At 57.2% G+C, this 12,437-nt stretch overlaps 3 protein-coding genes across 3 annotated transcripts; 2 read left to right on the top strand and 1 right to left on the bottom strand.

Moving 5' to 3' along the window:
- Positions 1–610: 610 nt before the first annotated feature.
- PHYSODRAFT_530469 (hypothetical protein) lies at positions 611–838 on the top strand (the record flags this gene model as incomplete). Its single annotated transcript, XM_009539584.1, has 1 exon — positions 611–838. The coding sequence occupies one exon, from the start codon at positions 611–613 to the stop codon at positions 836–838; it is 228 nt and encodes a 75-aa protein (XP_009537879.1).
- Positions 839–1,696: 858 nt separating this feature from the next.
- Positions 1,697–1,918, top strand: PHYSODRAFT_530641 (hypothetical protein; the record flags this gene model as incomplete). The annotated part of the gene is made up of 1 exon (XM_009539583.1): positions 1,697–1,918. The coding sequence occupies one exon, from the start codon at positions 1,697–1,699 to the stop codon at positions 1,916–1,918; it is 222 nt and encodes a 73-aa protein (XP_009537878.1).
- A 1,164-nt stretch (positions 1,919–3,082) lies between these two features.
- Positions 3,083–3,436, bottom strand: PHYSODRAFT_530395 (hypothetical protein; the record flags this gene model as incomplete). The annotated part of the gene is made up of 1 exon (XM_009539582.1): positions 3,083–3,436. One exon carries the CDS (start codon positions 3,434–3,436, stop codon positions 3,083–3,085), a length of 354 nt encoding a protein of 117 aa, XP_009537877.1.
- Between the last annotated feature and the right edge of the window lie 9,001 nt (positions 3,437–12,437).

Below are 12,437 nucleotides of genomic sequence, written 5' to 3'. Positions count from 1 at the left end.
TAGATGCCTGAACACTTCCTCGACCTTGGTGTAAGGTACAACGACGGCTACATACATTTACGACCACCATGACGGATGATCCATACACATTTAGGATTCCTATTGGTCAAAAGCAGCATATTTTAGCCAATGAGAGTCTTGCATGTTAGCGCAATCCCGCCAACCAGCCGTTGGCAGATTCCTAGTTCAGAATATTACCTTAGGGGAAGTCAAAGCATAAAACACAAATAACAGTTCTCATACTTACAAAAATATGCTACTTGATGTTTTTATATTGGACGCCTACCAAAAATAGAGAAATAACCCAACATAGATGCAGCAGATATGACAGGACTTATCGCCAAGTATGTCAACATATCCTAAATTCTGTCCACCACAAATATATTAACGACGAATCTCTGGTCGATACAAACGGTCTCATATTAGAAAGATATCGCCTCATCTTGCACAACATAGGACATTTCGAACGGGACAGCAGTACAGCTGAATCTATCCAGTTCGGCTTGAAGTTTGGCTTGAAGGTCGCCATTTCCCTTCGAGATCCCTCCTACGCAGGCGCGATCCCCCCTGCGAGTTTCCTGCGAGCGCGATGCTCGAGGAAGACGAAGGCATGCTGCTGCTCCTGTGCGAGGCCTTCAAGGCGCACAACGAGCGCGTGCGCGACGCTCACCGCGACGTCCACCAGCTGATGCTGGAGGAGGAATGGCGCATCGCCATGCACACGCGTCATTACCTGACTACACGGTGTCTCGATGCACCGTGTGAGTCCGCATGGATGACCCTCTACATGCACGGCTCTGATGTGAATTTTCTGAACGCAACGAGTTTAACCAGGTAAAGTGTAATTATCATTTTGACGCGGTTTCCTGCGCTAACACTATAGCCTCCATGTCTGTAGATGGGCTTTTCATCAGTTGCTGTCTAGGTTTGCTAGCTTCTACGACCTCCCTCCTCCGTCATCCCGAGGCCGCCCCCCAAAGCTGCGCTACCTACACCAGGTGCTGAGGCTCGTACTGAGCTTCTACGTGGGCTCTATGGATCAGAGCTCGCTGTGCATCATGTTCGGGGTGCCGCCGAGCACTCTATCACGAACGCTGTCGCTAGTGCTGACTGGCTACGCACCTGCACGCATCTCCTGGCCCTCGCCCTTGCGTCAGGCGGAGCTGGCACGCATGGTCAACAAGCGCGAACCGCTGCTGACCCACACGTTCGGGTTCATCGACGGTAAAAACTTACGTGTACGTGTACTGTATATGATATTGGTAGTAACGGCTTTTAGGATATCTCAACTAACTGAATTCGATTGTGATGTGAGTGCACAGGTCCAGCAGCCCTCTAACGCTGACCTACAAAATGCCATGTATAATGGCTGGCTACACTCGGCCTTCGTGACCGGCACGATTTGTTTTGCCGCTGACAGCTGCATCATTTGGTCGAAGCACAACTGTCCGGGGTCGTGGAACGACTCGGACACGTCCTTGGAGTTCCGCAACAAGCTCACGGACCCCCAGTTGTGCCCCGACGAACGCATGAATGTAGTGTCGGGCTCTGCATTTCCCTGCTCTACAGCCATGACAGGGAGGATCCTGACCCCCTTGAAGGACGGGGACGTCGAGTGCATTGAGCCTTGCCTCTGCAGCGCCGCACGCACACTGCACAATGCGATCACCTCCATTCGCAGGCTGCCGAATGGGGAATGGGCAGTGTCCGGAAAGTTTACAATCGCCTCAATTTGCCGCTGCCCTACGACCCGGATCTACAAGGAATGCGACTCAACAACCTATTCAGGATGGCGAACTACAGAGTTCGCACGGTCGGCATCTCCGAGATCGAGACCACGTTCCGGGCGTCATGGAGATGCCAAACCAAGACATGTTCGAATCTCTATGATTGCTTTTGCGTAAAGCTGGTTCAATAGAAAGCTTCGTAGTTAATTTCATAGTTATCGTACTGCACAGCTATCGTTGAAGGCATCGGTGGGACTGCTAACAAATACAGCACGAGATTCGAGCTCGTAAATGGACTGTGTTGCTTGTGTTTGATCATCGCTATATAGGGCTGTATTGAGATGTTACGCTACTAAATGCACTTCCTCCCTCCTTAGATCTTCCTCGCTGTTGCCTTCACCGCGCAAGGGCACTCACAGCTCATTCCTTCTTCGTTAGCGCGCCCAGGATGAGCAACAGCTCTTGAGTGCGCGCACGAGCGTCCTCCTTGTCACGACGGGCGCGCTCCTCCGCCTTCTGCTTCTCCTGACGGCGACGCTACACCGCCTCCTGCTTCTCAAGTCGGCTACGCTCTTCGGCCTCTGCTTTGTCAGCGAGGTAGCGTGCCTCGCGGGCCGCCTGCTCATCGCGACGGCGCTGCTCTTCGTCAGCACGGCGAAGTTCCGCCTTGCGCTCGTTTTCCTCACGCATCATGAGCAGCATCTCGAACATGGTGCCCCCCATCTTGCTGGAGCTGCTCTCCAGGTAGGACAAGCGCTTCTTCAGCTCTGTCGTCGCCCTCACAGCCTTCACGCGCTTTACTTTGGCGTAGCTAGCCTCAGCCAGCTCTTCGTCCTCATCCGCAGCACGCTTGCGTCCCACGGTATCGCGGAGCTCAGCCAAGTTGATACCACCAAGTCTGTTGGAGGAAGTCGCGTAGCGCTTCTGCTTCAGTGGCTTCTTGCCTTGCGAACGTCCAGCGGTGGCTGGTTGAGAAGCGCTCGCCACATTAGCACCGTCTGTGGTTACTGTGGACGCGGCAGCGGCCGCCACCCCCATCGCACTCGGGCCTCGACCCGTCTTCTTTGTTGTAGAAGATCGCAACTTTCTCTGCGTCGGCTGCGCAGCCGGCGGAGACGGCCGCGGCGTAGCAAAGCCTCCAACCCCTCGCAAACACCGGTCGAGGGCAGCAACTCCGAGAAGTCGCCGTTGTTCATGTTGGTGTTGTCCCCGGCCGATGTCTGCGTCTCGCCCGAATGCATGCAGTCGCTGGTGGAGGCTCTCTCGCTCGTGTCGGCGTCGTCGCTCGCGCGCGAGTTGTCATCGAGCCCCTCATCGCCGTCGAAGTCGAAGCACAAGTCAGCTTCATACTCCTCCTACTCCTCCTCATTCTCGCCCTCTTCCTCAACTTCATTGTCGACATCAGCGCCATCGTCCATGTCGACCACACTGGCCTTGGCGTCGATGGCCTGTTTAAGCAGCTTCGCCTGCTTCACGTGCGGCGGCATGTCAGCTACACCGGTAGGCTTCCGTGCTCCGTAGATCACCTTGAACTTATGGCGCAGACTTTCATAGTCGCGCTCAGCGACACCACGCCCTCGGTTGGAGTTGTAAGCAACGGCAAGTCGCTCCCACTCGTCCTCGCCGAGCGGCAGGTAGTGCTCGACGAGCGCCAGGAGCCGACGCACTGCAGAGAGCTTGTAGTTAGTGCTTCCAGTCTGCTTCGGCATCTATACAGAAAACACGAACACGTAAGTTACAGTACGCAGAGAATATGGTATTCACAGGCGGAGGGTTTGAAACCTCCTTTGGCACGCGAAGGCCGCGCTGCGGTGACATCAACGGCGGCGTCGAGGTCCCAGTGGAGCTGGTACTGGCGGGCTGCAGCGGGGCTGCCGTAGCTTTAGCGTCAGAGGAAGCTTGACAGACTCACAGAGTCTCAGCTTAAGATAGCCCGTTCTAATACCAGAACGTACGAGTCCGTACACCTTACGGACCCCAAGAGTCAACCCTTAACTCTCAACTGTGTGAATCTCAAAACTGAATGTATTTTCCTTTAGCGCGGCCAAGCCGCCTACGGTGTAAATGTATCCGGTTCACTATCTAGCATAGTGAACCCTAGTCATATGCATAATCAGTGGCTCTGAAGCCATGTACTGATTCTCCTACTGATTTAGGTTAGACATTGTGTATCCACTTCATAACCCTTCGGGTAACTCTCGTGTAACCCCGTTACACCCTCCCCCACCAAACCGTGGACACGGGTGTTCACGCTTAACGGCAAACCTCCGGGTCTTGTTCCGTCAAGCCTCCTGCTCAAACGAGTCAATCCACATCGCGTTGACTTCTCTGAGAACTTCTCGGCGCAACGCGCCCTCACATGACTTCAAGTCATAAAGCCTTTTGGTCTTTCGACCGCAGACAGCCTTTCGCGAGATCCGCCTCGGAGCCTCGCTCCTCTCGTGCTGCTGCACTGCGTGCCTCCGCACCTCCGCGAACGCCAGCGCCCGCGCGCACACCCTTGACGCCTTCCAGGCTCTCGGTGTCCGAGTACTTCGCGGCGCAACGCCTGAAGCGCAGCTCGCAGCGCGCAAGCCCCAGCTCTCCTCGAGCACCAACCCGTCAGATCATGAATCCTAGGGAACTCTTTGGTGAAGAGGGCGAGGTGGACAAGTCCATGGAGGGTTCTCCGAACCGAGGAGATGCGTCCCCACTCACGCGACGCTCCCCGAGCCGCAGCGACGCTTCGCCCACACCGTCGACACGCCGTGAAGAAGGCTCGCCGGCCCCAGTTGGCTCTCCGAGCCGTCGCGATCAAGGGCGCTCCGCGCACACGTCTCCTGTGCGCTCCCCGAGCCGTCTCGCCACTGAGCGCACTGCGCCATCGAGGGAGGAGCCGCGGCCACCGCTGCGCACTCCGAAGCCGTTCCCCGAACGCTCTTCCGGCCTCTACGAGCTGCGCGCGCTCACGGAGCCACGGTATTCGCCACCTCGTGGTGAGGGTGTGCCGCTGGGCCCCGTCATCTCCAACCCTTTGGACGAAGCTCAGTCCGAGCAGGTTGCGGCGCAGATGGCTCCCACGCGCTCCCAGCGCCCCGAACTGCGGCCTCTGCTGAACCCCAGCGCTGCCGACTACGGCTTCCGGCCTCGCGACCCCGCGGAGGCTTGTCGCCAGGCGTTCCAGCAGTCTTTCACGCTGCACGCCATTGGGCCCGCGGCCCGTACTCCGGAGGATCTCGCACTGCGTACGTCTCTGCGAGAGCGGCTTCTCACTCCACAGTCTACGAGTGTCGCGAGAGGCTGCGGCTGCAAGCCCAGCAGAAGTCCGTGCCCGCCATGCGGACGTACCCGGTGGTACTTAGCCCGGGGGGAGACTCAATTGAGTACGAAGCTCAGTTCGAGTCTTGGGCCGAGCACAGCCGAAAGCTCAGCTCCATGGACGCACTCCGAGCCAGCTTCAGTGAAGTGGATGTTCGCATTGAACGCAAGCTCCGCTTCGATTCCGCAAAGGTTCGAGCCAAGCGCAGCCTCTCGGCACTCGCCCTGGCGCAGACCCAGTTTAGCGCTGCGCGCTTCGCTCCTTCGAGCACTCCAGCCGCTCCTTCCCGCGAGGGAGTGAGCGCTGTGGCTCAGGGTCAGCCTCGGAGCAATGTGGCTGACCCAGCAGCTCCCCAGCTTATTGCCGGGAAGCGCGGGACGACCGGCGTGCCGGCCTTGAGCCCTCGGGGCGCTGGCGATCAAGCCGATCAAAAGCGTCCACGACGTCTGGGCAGTCTTGGCGGAGGGGCACCTCAAACTCCCATGAGTTCTCGGAGTGAGGGTACCCTCGCCATTTCACCAGATACTGGTTTTGACCCCGGCACCGCCGCTTCGCCAGGAGGCGCCCCACATGGTAATGTAGATTCCCATGCTCACCGAGCAGAGCCGGTGGAGGCCGCTGTGGGGCCCTTTGCGACTCAAGATGAGCTCTTGGAGGTGCGGCAACAGGCGGGTCGCCTTCGGGATCATATCCATGACGTTGATGCGCGTCTGGGCCGGACTGCCATCGAACTCGACCAGCTCGCCGAGGGGACGCAATGGATCGAGGTGCCTCGAGAGGTCTGGGACCGCCTTGGGGCCCTGGAGGACTGGGTGCGATACTATCGCGATCGCGATGAGCAGCGTGGCCGGGAGCTCGGGGAGCTACAGCGTCAGCAGGCTGTGCTTCAGGGTCAGCTCGACCTCCTGACCCGCATGCAGGCTCCGACTGCTGCGCCTGCGGCTCTCGCTGTGCCCGCGGCACCTCCGGCGCCGATTCTTCCGCCTGTGCCTGCGGTGCCCACGTGGATGGCCGCGTCCTCGACGACCGCGGCTTCCGCGCCTGTGACCTCGTCCCCCTCGGTGCCTCCATCTGCACCTGCATCGGGTCCTGGTACGGCTTGAGCAAGCCCACGTAGAAGACGGGGTGCGTCCGCATCTTCTTCGGAAGATTGAGCGTGTACGCAAGGCCCTTCTTGGCCACAACCTTGAAAGGTCCGATGAAGCGCGGGCGCAACTTCGTCTTGAAGACGGCAGACACTGCATGTGTGGTAGGTTCTTAGCATTAAGCAACACCAGGTCCCCGACCTCATAACTTTCAACATTGCCTCTGCCCCTGGCATCTGCATGTTCCTTTTGCTTGTCTTGGCTCCCAGCCATTGCGTCACGCACATGTCGTAAGACATTCAGACGCGTCGACAAGAAAGCGCCAATCTGTTTACGAACAGTAGCCGGACTGACATCGGCTAGCCGATCAGCTAAATCGGCTTCTCCTCCCCCACCAAGCCCGAGGCCACCACGTGGCGGCGTCAGCGGGACGCGGGGATGAGACAAGCTGTTCGCGTAGAACGGCGTGTAGCCTGTCGAGGCGTGCACGGCGTTGTTCAACGCAAACTCAACGAGTGGCAGCATGGAGCTCCAGCGCTTCGGCGTCTCGGCGCAAATGCTGCGGAGCATGTCCTCGACGACGCGATTTACGCGCTCGGTCTGACCCTCGGTCTGCGGATGTCCGCCGTGGACATGTCCAGCTTGGTGCCAAGCAGTGCAAAGACCGCGCTCCAGAAGTTACCCGTGAAGCGGGGGTCTCGGTCCGAGACAATCGACTCAGGGAGTCCGTGTTGTCGAAACACTCGGTCCAAGAACAGCGTTGCTGTACCTTTACCATCGATGGTGTCCGGCACAGCCGCAATGTGAGCCATCTTGCTCAGTCGATCCACGAAGACCACGACTCCTGTGCCCGCCGCGTCCACCGGCAGGCCAAACACAAAGTCCATACTCATGGATTGCCAGCAGCTCGAAGGGACAGGCAAACTCGCCAACGGCGCTGCGGCATGAGGTGACGACTTCACTCTCTGACACGTCTCGCACGTGCGCACATAAGTGCTCGTCCACTTGTACAGCTTCGGCCACCAGTAGTGGGTGCTCACCGAGCTGTAGGTCTTCTCACGGCCAAGATGGCCGGCCAGCGGCGTGTCATGTGCCTCATAGAGGATGCGGTACTTCAGATCCTCATCATGAGGGATGACCACGCGGGGCGTATCCTCGGGGCCAGTGTTGTAGAACAGCAGGCCTCCATCGAGGGAATAACGATGTAGCCGCGGGCGCAGCCGCGCTAACAATTCCATGTCCGAGTCTTGAAACTCCTTGCTCCCCAGAGCCTTTAGCAACGCGACACAAGTGTCGTCCTTGGCATAAGCCGTTCGGATCAAATCCGGTAATGACGAAGTCACGGTCGTTACATGAGCCAGCTCATAATCCGGTCTGCGCGACAGCGCGTCCGCAAGGACATTCTGCCTGCCAGGTTTGTGCTTCACCTCGAAGTTGTACTCCGCGAAGAAGGACAGCCAACGGGCCATCCTTTGCGAGAGGTGAGGCGACTGAGTCGCAGTGCGTAACGACGCATGATCCGTGTAAATCACGAACGGCTGAGAGCCCAACAGGTGCACCCTGAACTTGACGAGCGCATACTTCATCGCAAGTAGCTCTTTGTCATGGACAGGATAGTTCTTCTCCGCAGCCTTCAGCTGGCGAGATTCGAACGCCACCACGCGCTCGCGCCCCTCGGCGTCTGCTTGCAGCAGTGCACAGCCGATGGCAAAGTCCGAGGCGTCACAGACGACACTAAACGGACGAGCGGGGTCTGTCAAAGCCAGAATAGGCGCATGAAGGAGACTGTCCTTAATTGCCGCAAACACATCTTGATGCTCGGTGTCCCAACACCACTCCGCATCCTTCTTCAGGAGATTGGAGAGTGGCCGAGCCATCTCAGCGTAGTTCTCGCTGTACTTGTGCAAGTAATTGGCCATGCCAAGCCACTTGCGAAGATCCTTCTGGTTCTTGGGAACCGGCCAGTCAACAATGGCCTTGACCTTGACCGGGTCGGCCCTCAGGCCACGCTTCCCGATGAAGCACCCTAAGAAGGGGATCTCTTCCGCTCCGAAGATGCATTTGTCAATGTTGGCGTACAACTTGTTTTGACGCATGCATTCGAGCACAGCACGCAGGTGCTCCACATGGTTCTCCATATCAGTCTTTCCGTGCTCCGCACGACTGTGGACAAAGATGTCATCGAAGTACGTTTGCGCGTATGCCCGATGGGGCCTGAAGAGCTGCGTCACAAGACGATTAAACGTCGCTGGCGCGTTCGAAAGCCCTTGGGGCATCACCAACCACTCCCAGAGCATGCCGCTCCGAGTACTCACCGCAGTGAGAGGAATGTCGCTCGTCCTCATGAGCAATTGGTAATATCCATCGACCAAGTCGAGCGCACTGTACATCGTACATCCTGTCATGTTGTTCTGAAGAACATCCTTCCGAGGAATCGGCGTCTGCGCCGGAATGGTAGCGGCATTCAGCTTGTTGAAAACATGCACGATACGCCACTTGCCATTCGGCTTTCTGACACAGAACGTCGGCGTAGAGTGTGGAGACTTACTCTCACGCACCATGCCCGCCTCGTGCTTCGCACGGAAGAACGCGTCAATGACGTCACACTGCTCCTTCGGCAAGGGCCACTGCCTCGTCACGCAGTACTTCGTTCCCGGAACGAGATCGATTTCGTGTCGAACAGCTCGATCCGGAGGTAGCCCCGAGGGCGGCTCCTTCGAGACCACGTCCTGGTAATCCTTTACCACTTGATACAGGGGATCCGACGGGTTCTTCAGGATCGCCGATCCGCTCCGCGCATTCAGCGCCTTCTTTGTGTCTTCCAGAACAGCTTCATCCAGAAGCGAGGACGAGTTCAACTCTTCTTCGAGTCGTATGACCACTACCTCAGCCAAGTCTCCAGCCTTCAAGGCTTCGCCGAACTCGGTCGAGGACATCTCGTCCAGCTCCAGGAGAGCAGACAGTGAGGGCAAGTCGTCGAGGTTGATACCTCCGTCGACGTCGCCCGTCACTCCATTCACGAGTGTATAGAGCTGTTCGCTCTCGCGTGGAGCCTCACCGCTCGACACGCCCTTCTCGACTCGTGAGATCGCAGACGCCTTGCGTCTCGCGGCCAGCGCTTTGCGGCGCTGCCTCCTCTTCATGGACACCGTCCGCCCTGAAGAGCTCCGTGATTTCGCGTGCGTCTTGACGCCAGGTATCACCACCTCGTTCAGCTCCAGGGGAGCTCCAGTGTCTTTACCGATACTCAGCGAAGAGCTGCACGATCCGCAACCTCCACTCAGTGGATTACGTGCCACTCCACAATCTTCATTCGGGCAAAGCCCCTTGTTCTTCGGCATCCCGCCGACCGCGCCGTCGCTGGCACGCAGCAGGGCGTCGCCCTCAGATGCACACCCGCTCAGCCGAATTCGTGCCGCTCCACCTGCCGTCCGCGAGCCACGCTCGGAACGCTCGTTCTCGACACACTCAGTGTCCACCAACTTGGAGACTCCGATGTCCAGCACATTGACCGACTCGGTCCAGTGCTCGCGCCAGAAGCGCTTCTGCTTCCTAGCAGAGGTGGGTTCATGACTCGCCAATGCTCCGCCAGGAGAGAAGTGCGTAGCACCAAGGGTCTTCGACCTCCAATCGATCCAAGGCTCGTGGCGTTCCAGCCACGCCATACCAAGGATGAGATTATATCTCGAATCGAGGTCTACGACCAGACCGCGTTCCACGCTGTCGAAATCCAAAACCTTCACGCCCAGGTCCACAGGGACCTTAGTCACCGTGACACGAGTGCCCGTCGTCAATCCCGCGCGCTACCAGCGCCCCAGCATAAACTGACTTCCGTCCATCGTAGAACGTCGGGCGTAGTTACCCGACGCTCCCGAATCGATCAAAATCGTCCATGGCTTCGTGAAGCCCTTCACCCAAGCTTGGACAACTAGCAAGCCCGGCTTGCATAGACGTTCCGTGTTAGAGAGTACGGCTCTCTTCGGGGCTAAGTCCTGTCGACCTCCACCTCGCCGAGGCTCAATAGAACTTAGTTCTTCCCCAGTAGGCCGCCCCGCGCCTACTGGGACTTCTCGTTTCCCCGAGACAAACCAGAGCCCTGGCTCGAACTCGAAGAGTGGCTTGACGAAGCCTGGCGCTGATGGCGCAGCGGACACCCAGCACGAAGGTGACGGGTGTCACCACAGATGAAGCATCTGCGGATACCGCGACGCTGCTCAGCACCACGAAGCTCGGCTTCTTCGTCTTCAGCATAGCTGAGGTCCATGGGTTCCGGACCACTCGACCCGCTAGCGTAAGACGCATTTCACCCAAGTCTCGACGACTTAAAGTTGTGCTCCGCATTCAATGCGACGCTCACAGCCTCTTCAAAAGAGCTCGGGTGGGTTCGGAACACCTCCGTCCTGGCAACGCCAGTGCTGAGGCCCTCCATGAACACCGTAACGGTGACTGCCTCCGGCAGGGGGTCCGCGGACATACCAGCAATGAGAGTTCTCAACTCTTGGACATAGTCCATCAACTCCTTCTTGCTCTGCCTGGTCGCCAGGAAGCGTGAGCGCACGCGATACGCCTCGTTAGGCGGAGCAAACACTCGGGACAATTGCTGTGTCAGCTGGTCCCACGTCGGGAAGGCCACCTCGACCGACGTCCCGGACGTTAGTGCCCACTCTCTCGCTCGCCCACCGAGCTTCGAGATAGCTAGTGCCACGCGCTGCGACTCCGTCCGGAGTAGAGCTGAGCTCATAGCCATCTCAACCTCATGGGTCCAAAGCATCAAGCTTTCATTCACCCTCCTTGCCTCCGAAGGTCTTCACGCTCAACATGAGCGGCTTGGGTCTTGTTCCCGCGTCGGATGACGAAGCGGGCGCCGCGGACGTCGCCATCCTCTGCTGAAGGTGCTCTAGCAGAGCATTCTCGTAGCTTGAAAACGCCTGAGACGCGCGTTCACCGCGTCGGGGCCTTGCTGCGCAAGTTGCTTCACGCCCTCCGGGCCCAGCAAGGACATAAGCTTTTTAAGCGCATCCTGCTGGTTCGGGGGCAAGTGAGCGAACTGCTCCATTCTCCACAGAGGGTCAGTCTATACAGACTCAGGTGTCGGATTGACTACAAGTGCTACCAAGTGCAGCGGGTCTGCCGTAGCTTTGCGTCAGAGGAAGCTTGACAGACTCACAGAGTCTCAGCTTAAGATAGCCCGTTCTAATACCAGAACGTACGAGTCCGTACACCTTACGGACTCCAAGAGTCAACCCTTAACTCTCAACTGTGTGAATCTCAAAACTGAATGTATTTCCCTTTAGCGCGGCCAAGCCGCCTACGGTGTAAATGTATCCGGTTCACTATCTAGCATAGTGAACCCTAGTCATATGCATAATCAGTGGCTCTGAAGCCATGTACTGATTCTCCTACTGATTTAGGTTAGCCGGTGTGTACCCACTTCGTAACCCTTCGGGTAACTCTCGTGTAACCGCGTTACACGGGCGAAGAAGACTTGGCGCTCTCCGCCGGCGCTTGGACGCTGCCGCGCTACAAGTTGGGCGGCACATTCTCGTCGTCGCTCGACGTGTCCACAATGCAGCACGAGCTCCAGTGCACGGCGGAGTGGACGTGATGAACCATGGTTGCTCTGCACGTTAGAGAAGTTAGAATAGACTCGACTTGCTCGCTAGCCAACGTATTAAGTTGACGCTTACCTGTCTTCGTTGTTGCTGCACGCAGCGCTGCCGGGCACTTGTCACCCAGCGACGATTTTTCGAAAGTGAGAGGTTGAAGCTGGTGGTGCACGGAATGAGTTATGTCGGTGATATATGGCGGCGACATGTGCAGAGTGATGGTCTACATATTCTATACAAATTTCAGCATTAAAATCTAAGATGGCTACACGAAATAAACCTAGGGGTAGGGCTGTTTATCGAGACGATTTTTACGTCTCACAAGATTTATGCCTCATTATGTCCTGTCATATCTGCTGCATCTATGTTGGGTGATTTCTCTATTTTTGGTAGGCGTCCATTGTTTAAAGTATACTCGTGGATCTCGAGTATACTTAACGTAAGTAAAATAAACTTGCGCTTCCTCATACACGTGCGCACATGTGTAAGCCATAGTAGTGAGTCAAAGTGGATCCGCTACATGTTTCTAGTATTGGCCAAGCTACTTTTGTCCTTAACTTAAGGATACACTCGAAAAAGCGATACGCTCCGAGTGACCTTTTTGGTCGAGCTGCTGCGCGAAGGCTAGACAACTCTAGCGCATACAGATCCCACCCTCATGTAGACCGAATACAAACCTTTCTATTCATACCTGGCATAGCTTCTTACATGTCAAAATGAT

The sequence above is a fragment of the Phytophthora sojae genome, assembly GCF_000149755.1.
Source record: "Phytophthora sojae unplaced genomic scaffold PHYSOscaffold_13, whole genome shotgun sequence".
In the NCBI taxonomy this organism is placed as follows: domain Eukaryota; phylum Oomycota; class Peronosporomycetes; order Peronosporales; family Peronosporaceae; genus Phytophthora; species Phytophthora sojae.
The sequence above is the reverse complement of the archived record's forward strand: the minus strand, read 5'-3'. Positions and strand labels throughout refer to the sequence as shown.